The following is a 14,886-nucleotide window of genomic DNA, read 5'->3' on the forward strand; positions in this document are numbered from 1 at the left end:
CTCTCAGGATTTCCTCTCCCTGGTTTGAACTATTCATCTTCTCACTGGTGCCTGAGACCTCTCACAATGATAGTCTATAGCCTCCCTTTCTTCCTAGTCCCTGGGTCTTACCTTTTCTTGGGGTTTCCTAATCTGAACACCATCTGAATTGACACAGCCTCCTCTTTGCCTCCAGGCCTGGCTCTCAGCTAAGTTTCCCTGCCCAAATGGAATACATATCTGGGCAATATGTTTTTTCACTATGCACTAACCGGGTTTGCTGCTCTAATTTGCATGTCACAAAAGGTGGGACAGACCATTTGAGGGACTGGTGGGAAGTTCAAAGAAGCGAGCAGCATGGGAGATACTTGTGGATACTTGTGAAGTGGACCTGAGGCTAGGTTTTTTTTTTTTTTTTTTTTTTTGACAGGTAGAGTGGGCAGTGAGAGAGAGAGAGAGACAGAGAGAAAGGTCTTCCTTTGCCGTTGGTTCACCCTCCAATGGCCGCTGTGGCTGGCGCACTGCGCTGATCCGATGGCAGGAGCCAGGTGCTTGTCCTGGTCTCCCATGGGGTGCAGGGCCCAAGGACTTGGGCCATCCTCCACTGCACTCCCTGGCCACAGCAGAGAGCTGGCCTGGAAGAGGGGCAACCGGGACAGAATCTGGCGCCCCGACCAGGACTAGAACCCGGTGTGCCGGCGCCACTAGGTGGAGGATTAGCCTAGTGAGCCGCGGCGCCGGCTTCTGAGGCTAGGTTCTTTCTGTGATAGTATGCTCAGGTTCTAGCTACGTGTCATGATTGTCACCTGTCCACCTTTGCTTGAAGCCTAGGGCATTTATTACTTTTGCTGTGTCCTGTTTTCCTCACAGGTGGTTAATTTCCTCAGGAATAAGGTTTTATCCTAACATTCATTAAATTAAAAAAGTTATTGCAGGATTCCCCAAGGTATACATATTTCCCCAGGAAGTAAGTTCTTTAACTTCATCATCATTGCCAAAGGAAGCACACGTCATACTTATCCAAAAAAAAAAATATTATGAGGCCTTTATATGGATAGTGATTATATGAAGGTTTTTTTGTTTTGTTTTCAGACATACAGGGTTGAAATTCTTACAAATATTGTGATTTGATAAATGATGAAGTGGGTTCAGAGGGTGACTTTTCCTTGGGTAACACAGCTGCTCAATGTCACAGCTCTGAATTAATTCTGGAGCTCTGGATTTTAAAGTCCTATCCTATTTCTACTATATACATGCCACATACCCTCCTAAAACATATAGTAGAATATATAGATGAATAGCTAGATATGTAGAATACTACCCAAATGCATCTCTAATAACATTGAAAGATGCCATGAGATTATATAACAAAGTTTAGAGTTACTTTACAATTGTATACTTAAAAAAACCTCTCTACTTGATAACAATGGATTTAAACCTAATACTTTTGTCTACATGGGAAAATTTATTGTGAGCTCTGTTTTTATTGGATTTTAGATAAAATATTGCTCATAAATTTATCTGCTAAATTAATTGAAGATAGATTTTTGGTTCATGTGACCTAAATGAATCTCTGTATCAGATGTTTTAAATTTGTTCGTAGAAAGAAGTTAAAAATGTTTACATCATTGACATCTTTGTACTTGGGTTTGCTGGTCAAACAAGTTATACTTGTGTTAGATATTTTAGCGATGTTTCCAAATACATGTACTGTTGTCTTGAAATTTTTAGAAGGCATTGGGCCTTCTGGTAAATGTTTCCATAAGTTATTATTTAGCTGTTAAAGCTTGCTAAGTTTTCATTTGATATTAATTATTGACAGTAAGTGATTGGGGAAGGCTGACTTTTCCTTCATTTCTCTATTCAAGATGGGAAACTGATTGAGTTCTGAAAGACTCTCCATTGGGATGTACAGTTTGAACTTTAGACCTCATAAAAGGGATGGCTAACATTTTTCTGTAATATTAGCTTGGCCACATAGAAGACCAAATTACATAGCCAAAATGAGCGCTTAAATTAGATTTCACAGTCAGATTTACTTTGCCATGGACACAGAAAACAGGCAAAACCTCCCTCTTCTTTCTTCTTCTTTTTTTTTTTAAAGAATTATTTATTTATTTGAAAGACAGAGTTAGAGAGAGGAGAGATGGATAGAGGTCTTTCATCCACTGGTTCACTCCCCAAATTGCCTCAATGACCTGATCAGGGCTGATCCGAAGCGGGAGCCAGGAGCTTCTTCTGGGTCTCCCACACAGGTGCAGGAGCCCAAGCACTTTGGCAGCCTTCTGCTGCTTTCCCAGGGCATTAGCAGGGAGCTGGATCAGAAGTGGAGCAGCCTGGACATGAACCAGTGCCCATACAGGATGCCAGCACTGTAGGTGGTGCCTTTACTGCTATGCCTCAAAATCTCCCTTTTCAAACCAAACAAAGGAAGAAAACATTTTACTAATGACCTCAAAATTTATAGATAAGCTGGTTCTTCATGTTTGATGCTAAAGTGAGGACACAGCTTTCCTCGTGGGCTTTGTCTACCTCTTAGAAAAAACTACTATCGGAACATGCCTGTGACTATCGATTTCTAGCTCAGGCTACCAAAGTTTAGGGATGGGACAGAGCATCCCCTTGGTTGACATTAAAGGCTGTCTCCGTGGTCTCCTTTACCAGAAACCAGGAGGAAAAGGAGCAAGTTAGGCAGCATGAGCAATGTAAAAATAGGTGGCAGGCCAATTCATGGCTGCTTTACACAGTAATCTGCTATCAAGGAGACCCAACAGGCCAGTCCACCACAAATGGCATTGGTGTTTGACGTCGAAAGCCAGGGCTTCAGCAAAAGTCAGCTTATGAAGAGCCCTGGCCACTCAGACAGCCAAGAGCTGGGTCACTGGAAAAGGGAACTGCCCTGGGGTTCAAGGACTTCCAGGTCAGAGACACAGACCCTGCTGGCTCTAAGCTGAAAATGCCCTTCACTCAGCCCAGCTTCCAAAGTAACCACTACTGCTGAGGGGACGGCCAAGTAGGGTCAGCAACATTGCAGGCAGAACTGTAAATTTCCCTTTAGAGATGCCACCTGCTTTCTCTTCAGGCCAGCTCTCCTCCTAGGGCAGCTGGGTAATGAAGTCAACAGGGTGTCTTCCCTAGGAAGGTTCATACCTCCCTTGTCTGGTAGCCCATCTTAAGAGATAAATAGGTCTGGGCCTCAGATCTGGCCAGGCCTTAAAGCCCACCTGATTATTATCAGGCCCTCTTCTGTCAGTTTCCATTTGTCTCTCAATGGAAAAACTTCCTCTTGGTTTAGACAGCTCCTTTCTTAGTCCTCTAATAATGACTCTGTGCTTTGTTTTAGACTCTGAGTTTAATTTGCTTGTTAGATTCATTTTCTCCAGACTTGAAACAATGAAATTCTAGATGGCTGTGTGCATGAGACCTTGGATGGAAGTGGTCTCTGCAAGCTGGCACCGCGTCCCTCTGGAGAAGACGCCTCCAGCTGGAACCCTGTCTTGACTCGACCCCTTTTCAGCATGAAACAGCCAGAACAGTCATTGCCCAGTTCCCCTAACAGAAGTTAGGGTCCCTTCCTCCGGGGGAGGGAATGTGAGGAGTCAGACGGGTTAATGGGTAGTCGGGGTAGTCCTGGTGGAAATTAGGGTGCAAAATTTTTGCTTTCTCTAAAAGTTACCTTTAGTAAGTTCAAAAGTGCCTGCCCCCATTCCTTAGGAATTCCCAATTTTACAATGAGAATAGCAAGGGAGTGGTGATTTTGTCCTCCTGAACTCATAGTTGATCCTGAAAGCCAGTTATCTATCTCACCCTTCTGGATGGCTTTTTTGTTTTATGAACAAACCAGACAGGGCAAATAAGATTGTAAAGGAGGTATTTTGATGGGTTTGGTCCCTGCTTGGATGTCAAGCTGTTTTTTTTTTTTTTTTCTTCTTCCTCAAAACTGTGCTTAAAAACTCCACTACCACAGTGCCTTTGAGTTTTGCCTCTCTTGGAGCCCACCACCCCAATGCCACTCTGACTGGAGGACTCTGACTGTAATAAACTTGCTTTTAAATCTAAAAAAAAAATACCTAAATAAACTCTGTTTAGATATTCTGGAAGAAAATCAAAACTTCTTTAAGCTACAATTCTCTGTCTCTACACACACATAAAGAGACACATGCACATAGAATCACTTGAAAAGTACTGTTTTTCATTGTTTCCTAGTCTGACTTTACATGAGTTGTTTAAATTGTACTATAAACAATGTGCATTATAGATATGTTGTCGAATGCCTGATTTAGTGAACCAGCGGATGGAGAACCTTTCTTTCTGTCTCTCTCTTCTCTCTGTCTCTCCCTCTCTCTGTAACTCTACCTCTCAAATGAATAAATAAAATCTTTTAAAATGTAAGAATTTCTTGATAAGGAGGGTTGAGTGGGACTGAGATCTCACCAAGAGAAATTGGGAACTTTTGAGGGGGAGGGTATTTAGTTCGTGTGGTAACCCTATGTCCTTATGTGTAGCTGGATCTTGAACTTAATAGTCCGAGTCAATCTGTAATATTTTGAGATTGTGGCAATTATCTTCCAACTTTAATCATTGTTATTTAGAAATTACATGAAAAGAAGCATGTTATATTTTTCCTTTAACAAAAATATCAAAGGGGAAATACTTTATGATTTTTAAAAACTCGAGTGAACAACCTGCCATCATAACTAAAGAAGTAGTGAGAGCACTGTGGGTGGAAACAGGAAACATTAGTGATAAATGCTCTGTTAGATTTTTTTTCAGGTTCAGCTCAATGTACATTGATTCTAATTAGCACATTTTGTGCCTCAGCTAGTAGCTCTCCTTTAGCTCTGCTTGGAGAGTTTTTTTTAGATTCCACCCTGCTCATAAACACTGCCACCTCCTCCCTCCTCCTCTCTTTACAAATGTTACAACACAATCAGAAATTTCCTCTTTTCTTTCCTTCCTGCTTTTTCAGCAGGTTCCCTTGCGTCAGAAGCCGAGGAAGAAAACTCAAGGTAATTAGATCTCTTTTGTTTCTTTATCCCCTTTCTGTGTGTGCGAGTGAGTGTGGATTTTCTCCTCCGTACCTTCTTGGGGATCAGATTTTTGTCTGTCTGAATGCTGGTATCAGGAGGTGGACGGCAGATTAATTTTCGGTTATTTTTGGATGGATTTTAAGAAATGACGACATGCCGTTCATTTGGATTAGTCCCTCGTGGTATGTCAATAGAGCTTGGAGACACTGGCACTCAGTCGGGAAGTAGCTGTGTTTTGAGGTGGGCATTAACCCTTCAACATCTATTGCATAACTACTGCTATTATCTTTGAAAGGAGCTCTGTGGCTGCAATAATGTGCCTGTCAGCCTCATGCTTTTATTTTTTTCAACTTATTCTTGGTGAATAGTGTTCTTAGACTAATACTTGCAATATTAGTCTCAGTGTTTCTTTGGCCATGTCTTAGACCTTCTAGGCATCAGATGAATAAAAATAAACGATGCATGCCTTTTTTTGTTCTGCATTTACTTTGCATAAATCTTGATGAAAATTTCAACCCCTAGGAGCTAAGCAATTAAAAGTTGTCTTTCTACGGTGTCACATGAACCAGGGTAGTACTTTCTGTTCCTCTTCATGTAATTGTTGCAGGTTTTTTCACGATGAGTCGGAGGAGGATATCATGCAAAGATCTGGGACATGCTGACTGCCAAGGGTGGCTGTACAAGAAAAAGGAAAAGGGAACTTTCTTAAGCAACAAATGGAAAAAGTTCTGGGTGGTGCTGAAGGGATCGTCACTGTACTGGTACAGCAATCAAATGGTGAGTCCACCTTCTTTCTCCTGCTGCCAGCCTCTTTAACAAAAGTGCATTAAAGGTCATGCATCAGGTGATCTCTGTGGGAAAGCAAATTTTGATTCCTGGAACTTGAAACAGAGCAAATAGGTAAATAAGTTATAGGAACTGTGTCTGATCTGGTAGACATGTAGGTTAGTCTATTTTATTTCACCAAGGAGAAGATCATTCCACTGGATGACCCTTTGGGGAGGAAGTGTGTGAGTGTGTATGTGAGTGTGAGAGTGTGTGTGTGTCCCCCAATGTACATCCTTGCTAAAGGAGGCTTCTGGTTCTTCTAATGTTATTCCATGAAAGGTCTTAGTTGTTTTTAGATTTTCGTGGACATCACTTAATATTAACTGTTGGAGTCTACTAAAATGGGACTTAGCTTTAGGAACTATTAAGGGTAGAAACTGATTCAGTTTGGAGAAGCTATTTCCATTTCTCTTCCTTTGCTGTCTTCTTCCCTGTCTTCTCCTCTGACCTTCATTGTGGGAACTGATGTGAAATCACTGACCTGAGTCCAGTTTTGTGTTGGCAACTGTCGCCTCTTGTTCCATGGTGGCATTTAACAACTGATGCCTGGACAGCATTTGACAAGATGTTGCCTGATTTATCCTACAATAGGCAATACACTATCGTGTTCTGCTTCACAGGCTAGTTTACTCCCGAAAAAGGCTTGAAATAAGGTTACTTTAAGAAACTGTGCTGATCTTGAATGGCTGAAAGTATTTTGAAAATGCTTTTATTACTGAATATTGAAAGAGTATGTGCTTTCTAAGCAGGACCTCTCCACACTGCCCCAGTGGAGTGGATTGCTGACCTTAGGGCAGCTTGAGTCTCCTTGTGGTATAGTGAAGATCAGTAATGAATATTCTTTAATTAATTAGAGAAAAGTACTCAGGAATTTCCCATGCTAGAAAAAGTCTTTCTAAATGACATCATTTGTTTGCATGACCTGTGCATGCTCTCCACTTAGGCAACAGAGCTGTAGAACTTTATAAATGTGGAGTAATACTCACATTTCTATGTGGATATTTATATGAAGTAAAATGTGCATATTGTTTGTGAGTCAAATTTTTAGTTGATGACCTTATATTCCCTGGCCGCTAATCAAACATATGCCTCTAGGTACCTTTGAAGATCTGGCTAAATTGAACCCAAATCCAAATCCAGTTTTCTGGATTAAGTGCACTCTTTTGGGCTTGTCTGTTATTCCAAGTTCCCAAGTTTATCAGTTAAGTTTTCACCCCATGAAAAGCCACTGGAATTGTTGCATGGGGTGAAATACATTTCCTCAAGCATTTGTTGAGTTTTAATAACTTCACTGCTCTCACAACAATGAGGCACCTTGCAGTGTGTGTAGCTGTTCACCACCTCATTTCTCTCTCGTATCTTCTCCTTCTCTCATGGATTCATCTTCATCTTGTGTAACATGGAACAGTTATACCCAATTTAACAACAAGGGGTGGGAGGAGCTGTGGGCTTACCTTCTATAGTAAGGGAGTTTTCCCCCCCAAATACAGCTGCTTCTGAGGAAGCATTAAGGTTAATATAAACGTCCCCCTTTTCCCCAATTATTGTAGACCCTTGAATTTGGGCAGCTATAGCACATGGTAGTCATTTGCATCCTTTAGGAAATGAGTGGACTTATAGATTTACCTTTTAGTAGTGCTTGGGGAATTTAAAGAGGCTGTTGGATAGATTGGGTACTGATGGAGCATGGAGCGTCTGTGGGAAATAATAAGACTCGGCTACCAGCCGGGCCTTTGCCTTCTCAATCAAGTCATTCTGCAAATATGTTCTGCGTGCTGTCTGGTCTTCCCAGAATCCAGCCTCTCGAAAGGATACACGCCTGCAGATTTGGCTCATTGGTCTCCACCGGCTCATTTGGTGTTTGTGTCCTGTAGAGGAGCTGAGAGTTACCTTTAGGTGTTATGCTTTTACTATTTTTGCTGTTAGGAACCTTATGCTTCCACAGGGAGTAGCAGCATCGACTGAGACTAGACTGGAGAGGGGGAAAGGACGTATCCTCAGGCACACTCAGGCACCCTTGTCCGGACTTGCTTTTATGCAAACTCAGAAATCAACATCCAGCTAGCAAACCACGTTCTTGAATACAGTTAGACAACCAGCATTGAATGGACAACAGGCTTGCTGCTATCTGGCCAGGGAAATACAAGACTAAAGTTAATAGTCTAACAGAAAGACTCATCCAGAGAGGAGTTCTCTCTCTGCCATATGCACATACATATGCATGCTCACACACACACATACCTGAGCATACATACCTTGACATCTTAATCTTACATTTGTTGTAGGGAAAAAAGTGCTCAATTAAAACTTAATTAGCAGTCATTTTCCTGCTATCGCTGTGAATATCAACTGTGAAACAAGAGCCAGGCCATGCTGTCAAGTTACGAACATTTACTTTCTTTTGGCTACTTGAATTCATATCCAGAAATGTTGCTCCTGAGGCATCCAACCCTAATTAGTAGAATTCCTGTTCTGCCTTCTATATTCTTCCTGCAAATGGCCAGACTTGTCTTGTCATTCATACCTTCTTATGTAGTGTGCTGCTGAGAGATAGCAGAGTCACCAGCATTTCAGTAAGAGCCAGTGCTTACCAAAGGTCTACTATGTGCCGTGGGATACTGTAGATTTCTTTCATACGGGATTTTTTTCACTCCCTTAAAGCATTCTCAGAGGTAATAATTGTCATGATTTTTAAAAGTTGAGAACATTGAAAATTAGAGATATTCAATAATCACCCTAAATAAGCCAGTCTCATGTTTTCTATGATACGAGGCAGTTAATATAGAATACAAAAGTGTACAGGAATGAAATAGGCATCTTGTGATATGATTGTTGTTTTTAGCCCTTGTTTATATCCTCCTGTAGAACTGTGGTCTTCCTCTTTTTTACTTGTTTGAATATTATGGTTAGTGGTGAATTAAGCCTGTGATTATAGAGTGAATTAAAATTATGACTTTGTAAAAAATTGAAAAAAATTGCACGTGTCATAAATAGAAGAAAACAGATTCACACTGAGATCCTTTTGACTGTAAACCAATGGTTATTGTAACATGTCAACCAATTCCATCTAGAGACCGGGATAAATGACATAGTTTAAGACCCTCCTATTTTCTACCTTTAATAGGGCTCTGAGAGAACACCTGTGGAGATGATTCCTAGGCTAATTCTCCAAAGAAATTTTAATGTGGCCCCAACGGGTCCCTTTTCTGGTCCCTGTCGCTCCCTGATACTGCTGGAGGAGCCATACTGTCCTCTCCTGTCTCCTGGGTTAGCTGCTGTTATCTTTGCATTGTGTGCTTTCTTCTACCACACATTGTGACTGCAAACTGTGCTGCCCAGACTTTCTTGGAGGAAAGTCAGGTCCAGGGACTCTTGTGCTATTTTTCACACCACATTTTATGTGCTTAGAATGCAAGAGAGCACAGAAGATTGCATGCCAAGTCCTACAAAGCCATATGTAAGTTTAACAGACCCCCCAAATCCAGGCTGTTTAAAAATCTGGTTTTAAAATCTGCATTCTTGTTATCTTTTGCCCTTAGTATAAAGTACAAATTTATTTCCTAACTCATGGGTGTCTCCTTAGCCAGTACCTTTCCTACTTTCCCACACTTGCCACCCCAACCCAAGCTTCAGCGATGGAACTTGTTTTAATTCATTACCACATGTGCTGGCTCTCCCTACGCCTTGCATATGCTCTTAATCTGCTCAGAAAATTCTTTGTCTCCATGTCATGAAGTCTTTCGCCCACCCACTTCCATCAAGCTTATTCCTCCTCCTAAGTCACATTTTAGTTTAAAGAGCTTTTCTTCTAGGCAGACTTGCCTTCTCCAGTGACCTGAATTGGGCCACTTCTGTCTGCTCCCTGAGCAGGCTTTAGTTTCCCTGTTGTCATACTTGACCCCTTTTCTGTACACTTGGTCAGACTTGGTGTTTTCCGTAAAGAGTACTAGTCTCTGCAGCACGGCTTCTTAGTGTCTGATGTTTAACAGGCACTCAACCAAGACTGTTGACTTCATATATGAAATTTAGGAATCATCGACATTTACTCTGCCCATGAGAATTTTGAGAAATGGGCTTGTGATTAAGGACTAATTTTTACAGGAAATCATTTTTCAGTAAAGGAATTTCTACTACTTAAAAACAGATACAAGAAAAGGTGCCATTTGAGGTTTGCTAGGAAGGCCCCATGGTCCCAAGTAGGTCTTGCACTATGGTTGTCACTTTGCCAATACCTTGTTAGGAGTTTTGAGACATGGAGGGTAGGGGATGGACATTCCAGTATGGGAACTAAGGTGACAAAGGACCAAAAATATCATTGAGATGTGCGAAACCACAGTGTTGGGCATTGTATTGAGTCAAGCAAGATAGATTTTATTAATCTCATTTTCCAAGTGAGTCCACTGAAGCTTAAGGGATTTAAATAACTTGTTCCAAGTCTCATAAGGAAGAAATGACAGCACTAGGAATATAAAAGTGGCTCTTCAACTCTACATTGGAGCTATGTTTCCTAGACACCAATGACCTGGTACAGTAAGTAGGGGCTTCATTCATACAGACCAGGAATACGGATTTGATCCAGCAGGAAGTAGGGAGCTGCTGAATGTTCTTGAGTGGAATGTGATCAGTGAAATTGACAGATGAAAAAGTACTAGCCCAGCAGCAATAAATCAGATGTTTTGGAGGGTGAGGGCACTTTGAGAAGGGCAGTTGAGGTGGTGAGGAAATGCAGGCATTAAGACACGAACTCGTGGACCAGAGGAATAACAGTGACTGTTGTGGCAATGCAACACTCCTAAAAATGGCCAAGAAAGTGCTTGGACATAGGACGCAAGCATTTGAGGCTATAGCAAGAGTAATTCCAAGTTTTAGAGCCTGGGGAGCCTGGGAAAATGATATGAAAATGGAGGAAGGTAGAGTTTGTGGCAAAAAATACAGACTTTCATTTTGTATCATTGTCATTTACTTTTTTAATTTGTTTTGTATACTATTTCTTTATATGAAATTACTAGAAATTGGCTTTTTAAAAAATAAGGTAACCCGTGGTGCTGTTGTATCAACAATTCAACAGGGTCCTCTTGGTCAATCATCCAAATTTTTATTTCATAAAACTGTAAGTAAGTTGATGAGGTTGTGGGTTAATATCTGCTTTAATATGTATTGTGCAAACTTTTCAGTTCTTTGAGACTCCAGAATGCCTGTGCAAAATGTGTTTTTTTTTTTTTTTTTGGCCCATCTGAATGGTTCTACATGTCTGTGGATTAACTGTGTGTGTGCACATTACATGTTTTCTATATTCCTCTGCGTTTGTACTTCATGTGAATTCTGGAGGATCTTATATTTGGAATAGGTTTTGTGAGAATTTCTATAGTAAAAATCGAATCAACTTTTAGAGGAGGCAAAAATTTATCCTCATAGAAAGTGCTATTTAAAAGTCAAAACTTAGGGGGCTGGTTCTGTGGCATAGTGGGCTAAGACTCCGCCTTTGGTGCTGGCATCCCATGTGGGCACCTGTTTGAGTCCTGGCTCTTCTGCTTCCAATCCAGCTCTGCTACGGCCTGGGAAAGCAGTGAAAGATGGCTCAAGTGCTTAGGCCCCTGCAACCTCATAGGGGACCCAGAAGGAACTCGTGGTTGCTGTTTCAAATCGGCTCAGCTCTGGCCATTGAAGCCATCTGGGGAGTGAATCAGCAGATGGATGACCTGTCTGTTTCTCCCTCTCTCTGTCTGTAACTCTACCTCTCAAAGAAATTAAAAAAAAAAAAAACCCAAATTTCTCTTTTTATGGGATGACCAACATAAAAATCTTCTATATTTAGTAAATATAGGGAATCTTTCTTTGGGCTTAAGAAAAGTAATGAATACAGAAATTCTCCCTGGGAAAGAGACTTTACATTTTCTATACCTTTCATCATTGATCATCTGTTAGCATAAATTTTGGAAAAGTATCTGAATTTATTATAGGTTAGAAAAAAATTTTTTTTTACTTATCACAATGTAAGCACATGAAGACATATTCTTGACTTGTCTGATTCAAACTGTGCCCTAATGTATCTGAACTCCGTATCCATTGTCCCAGCTAACAACCAGCCTTTGAGTGTCCCAAACACTGATTTTCCTTTGTAGAACTTGGAATGTATTTTCAAGATCCCTGATTCCCCTGCCATCATTTTACACTCAGGTCTTCTATATTGGGGTGGGCTATTTTTTTTAAAAGATTTATTTATTTATTTTGAAAGGCAGAATTAGAGAGAGAGAAGGAGAGAGAGAGATTGAGGTTTTCTATCTGCTGGTTTGCTCCTCAAATGGCCACAAGGTCCAGAGCTGGGCCAGGCTGAAGCCAGGCGCTTGAAACTCCATCTGGGTCTCCAACATGGATGTCAGAGACTGAATGACTTGGGCCATCTCCCACTGCTTTCTCAGATGCATTAGTAGAGAGCTGGATCAGAAGTGAAACAGCTGGGACATGAACCAGTATCCATATGGGATGCCAGCATGATGTTATTACTTGATTTTCTTACTAAACAATATATTATAAGCATATTTTAATGTTGATACATGTATACCCACAACATAATTTCTAATGGCTATATTACATATGAAGACTGCTGTTTGCCACTTGAATAGGATTAAAAATCAGAAATGCCTTTTATCCTCAAATCACTTAAAATAGTTAATGAGGGATAGAATATATAAGTATATACACAAACTTAAAATAAAATGTGGTATATATTGAAATATGTTTATGAATATTAATGAATATTAATATATGTGTCTCAGTAGTACAACAGGTACATACATACATCAATATATATTTGTATAAAACATATGTATATGTGTGTACTCCTAAATTTGGTTTAGTCAATTTTTTAAAACAAGAAAGCAGCAAAGTGGATTTTGCCCACATGGTATAAGGGGAAATGACACCCAGATTCCTGTACTTTCTTACAAAGTTGTCTACTTCCATGTCCTTTATGTAAATCTCTGAACATGCAATTTTATGAGCAAACATTACCAAAAACATTATTTCTATGTAGTTTAGAGCTACTTTGAGATAATCAAATGTACCTAAAAGCAATATAAAAAATCAAAGGGGTGCATAAAATGAAAAGCAATTATGAATTCATTAGAAGCACTATGCTTGAATAAGTATTGTGATTTTAGGAGGCAGAAGCATTGTAGTAAGGATTTTCAGATATGATAAGTGGTTTATTTTGTCCAGCAATGGCCTATCCTGAGCTGAAGATTTTTCATCCCTCCTGACTAAGTTTTTAATGGCCAGGGTCACCTGCTTCTACAGACAAGCTAGCCGATAGCCTCAGCTGCCACCATACTGCTATGTCTAATCTTCCATAAAGCATGTCTCAAGAACATTGCAGATGGAAGCTATATATTTTATAGCTTAATATTTTTAGGCTTTTATAGGCTTAATATTTTTTAATGAGTAAGAATTGATGAGAACAATGTTTTAAACATCATCTTCTAAACCAACCCAAGGAAATGGCATGTTAACGGTCAATATATCTCTGGGTTCAGAATTAAGCAGACAGATTCGTTCCTGATGTGGCAGCCACTTGACAAGCGGGGGAGCCACCCACCCTCTCTGGGTGTCTGATTCCTCATCTGTTAAATAGAATCTGAATGGACGGCTATTATCTGGGAAAGAAAGTTTGCTCACTCACCATGTGTCAGTGGTTGATGTTTCCCACTTTGACTCTTGGGAAACTTACTGTGGCAAATGCATTTCCACCTTTACTGACAAATAATGATTTCAGAATAGCGGCTTAAAATTTTTAAAATTTGTGAGCAAATACATATACCATTAAGTCTGCCATCTTAACTACTTCAGGGTGCAGCTGAGTGGCACTAAATACATTCACATAACCGTGCAACCATCGCTACTATCCATCTCCAGAAATTGTTTTATGATGCAAAGCTGAGACTCTCGATCCATAAACAATAACTCTCCATGACTTCTTCTGCCCTACTACCTGGCAACAGCCCTTCCAGTTTCTGTTTCTATGAATTTGACTACTTGTTTCCTTGTATTAGTGGAACCGTATAGGGTTTGTTCTTTTGTGATTGGCTAACTTCATTTAATATAAAGTCATGTTGTAACATGACATTGTTTCCCTCCTTTATAAGGTTGAATAATATTCCATTGTCTGTAAATACAACATTCGGTTTTCTCGTTTTATCTATCTCTAGTTTTATCTTGGGTTTCTCCTCTGTTATGGTTTGAGAATAAAAATACTATGAACATGGACATACAAGGGTCTCTTCAAGACACTGCTTTCAATTCTTTTGGATATACATCCAGAATTAGAATTCTGGGTCATATTGTAATTTTATATTTTTTGCAGGAACTGCCATGTTGTTTTTCCTAGCATTGTGTACTGGGTTTACAATTTCTCCATATCTCTTCCAGGATGGTGTTTTCTGTCTTGCTGTTTGATAGTAGCCATGCTGATGAGTGTAAGGTGATGGTTCATCATGGTTTTATTTTGCATTTCCCAAAGATGAATCACCTTGAGTGTCTTTCACATGTGTCATTCATATATCTTCTTTGGAGAATGTCTTTTCTCCACTTTTAAATCAGATTTTTGTTCTTGTTGAGTGGTATCTTAAGGGTATTCACAAAGCTCATGGAAACAGCTTTCCTAAATATTTAAAGGTTTAATATAACATTGTGTGAAAGCTAGTTTAGCTGTTATGATGATGATTGTTAAAAGTATTTTTTGTTACTCTTACATCTCTAATATTGAAAAGAATGCATCGGATTTTGAATGTTCTTAAATGACCTTCATTTATTTGTTCTTGCTCTGCTATTGTTCTAACCATAGATAGTAGATGCATTTTACTGAACAGTGCAGTAATAGTGAGATTTGGTTAAATTTCTTCAAGTTCATTTAAACTTTTTTCTTTATATTTATTGCTTTCTTCTTTATTTTTATAATTTTTATTTATTTGAAAGATAGACTGAGACACACACACACAAATACACAGAGATCTCCCACTTCCTGATGCATTCTCCAAATGCCTACAAGAGCCAG

At 39.8% G+C, this 14,886-nt stretch overlaps 1 protein-coding gene across 11 annotated transcripts in view; it reads left to right on the forward strand.

Moving 5' to 3' along the window:
• Positions 1-14,886, forward strand: part of IPCEF1 (interaction protein for cytohesin exchange factors 1) — a 242,684-nt gene that overhangs the window by 144,711 nt on the left and 83,087 nt on the right. For 8 of the 11 annotated variants that reach the window (XM_008263713.4, XM_051854213.2, XM_051854215.2 and 5 more), the window contains 2 exons: positions 4,949-4,988; positions 5,617-5,786. In XM_008263713.4, the coding sequence (XP_008261935.1) occupies positions 4,949-4,988; positions 5,617-5,786 (210 nt within the window). The other 3 variants (XM_051854216.2, XM_051854214.2, XM_008263717.4) reach the window with 2 other exon arrangements.

Source organism: Oryctolagus cuniculus, chromosome 5 (genome assembly GCF_964237555.1).
Source record: "Oryctolagus cuniculus chromosome 5, mOryCun1.1, whole genome shotgun sequence".
Taxonomy (NCBI): Eukaryota; Metazoa; Chordata; class Mammalia; order Lagomorpha; family Leporidae; genus Oryctolagus; species Oryctolagus cuniculus.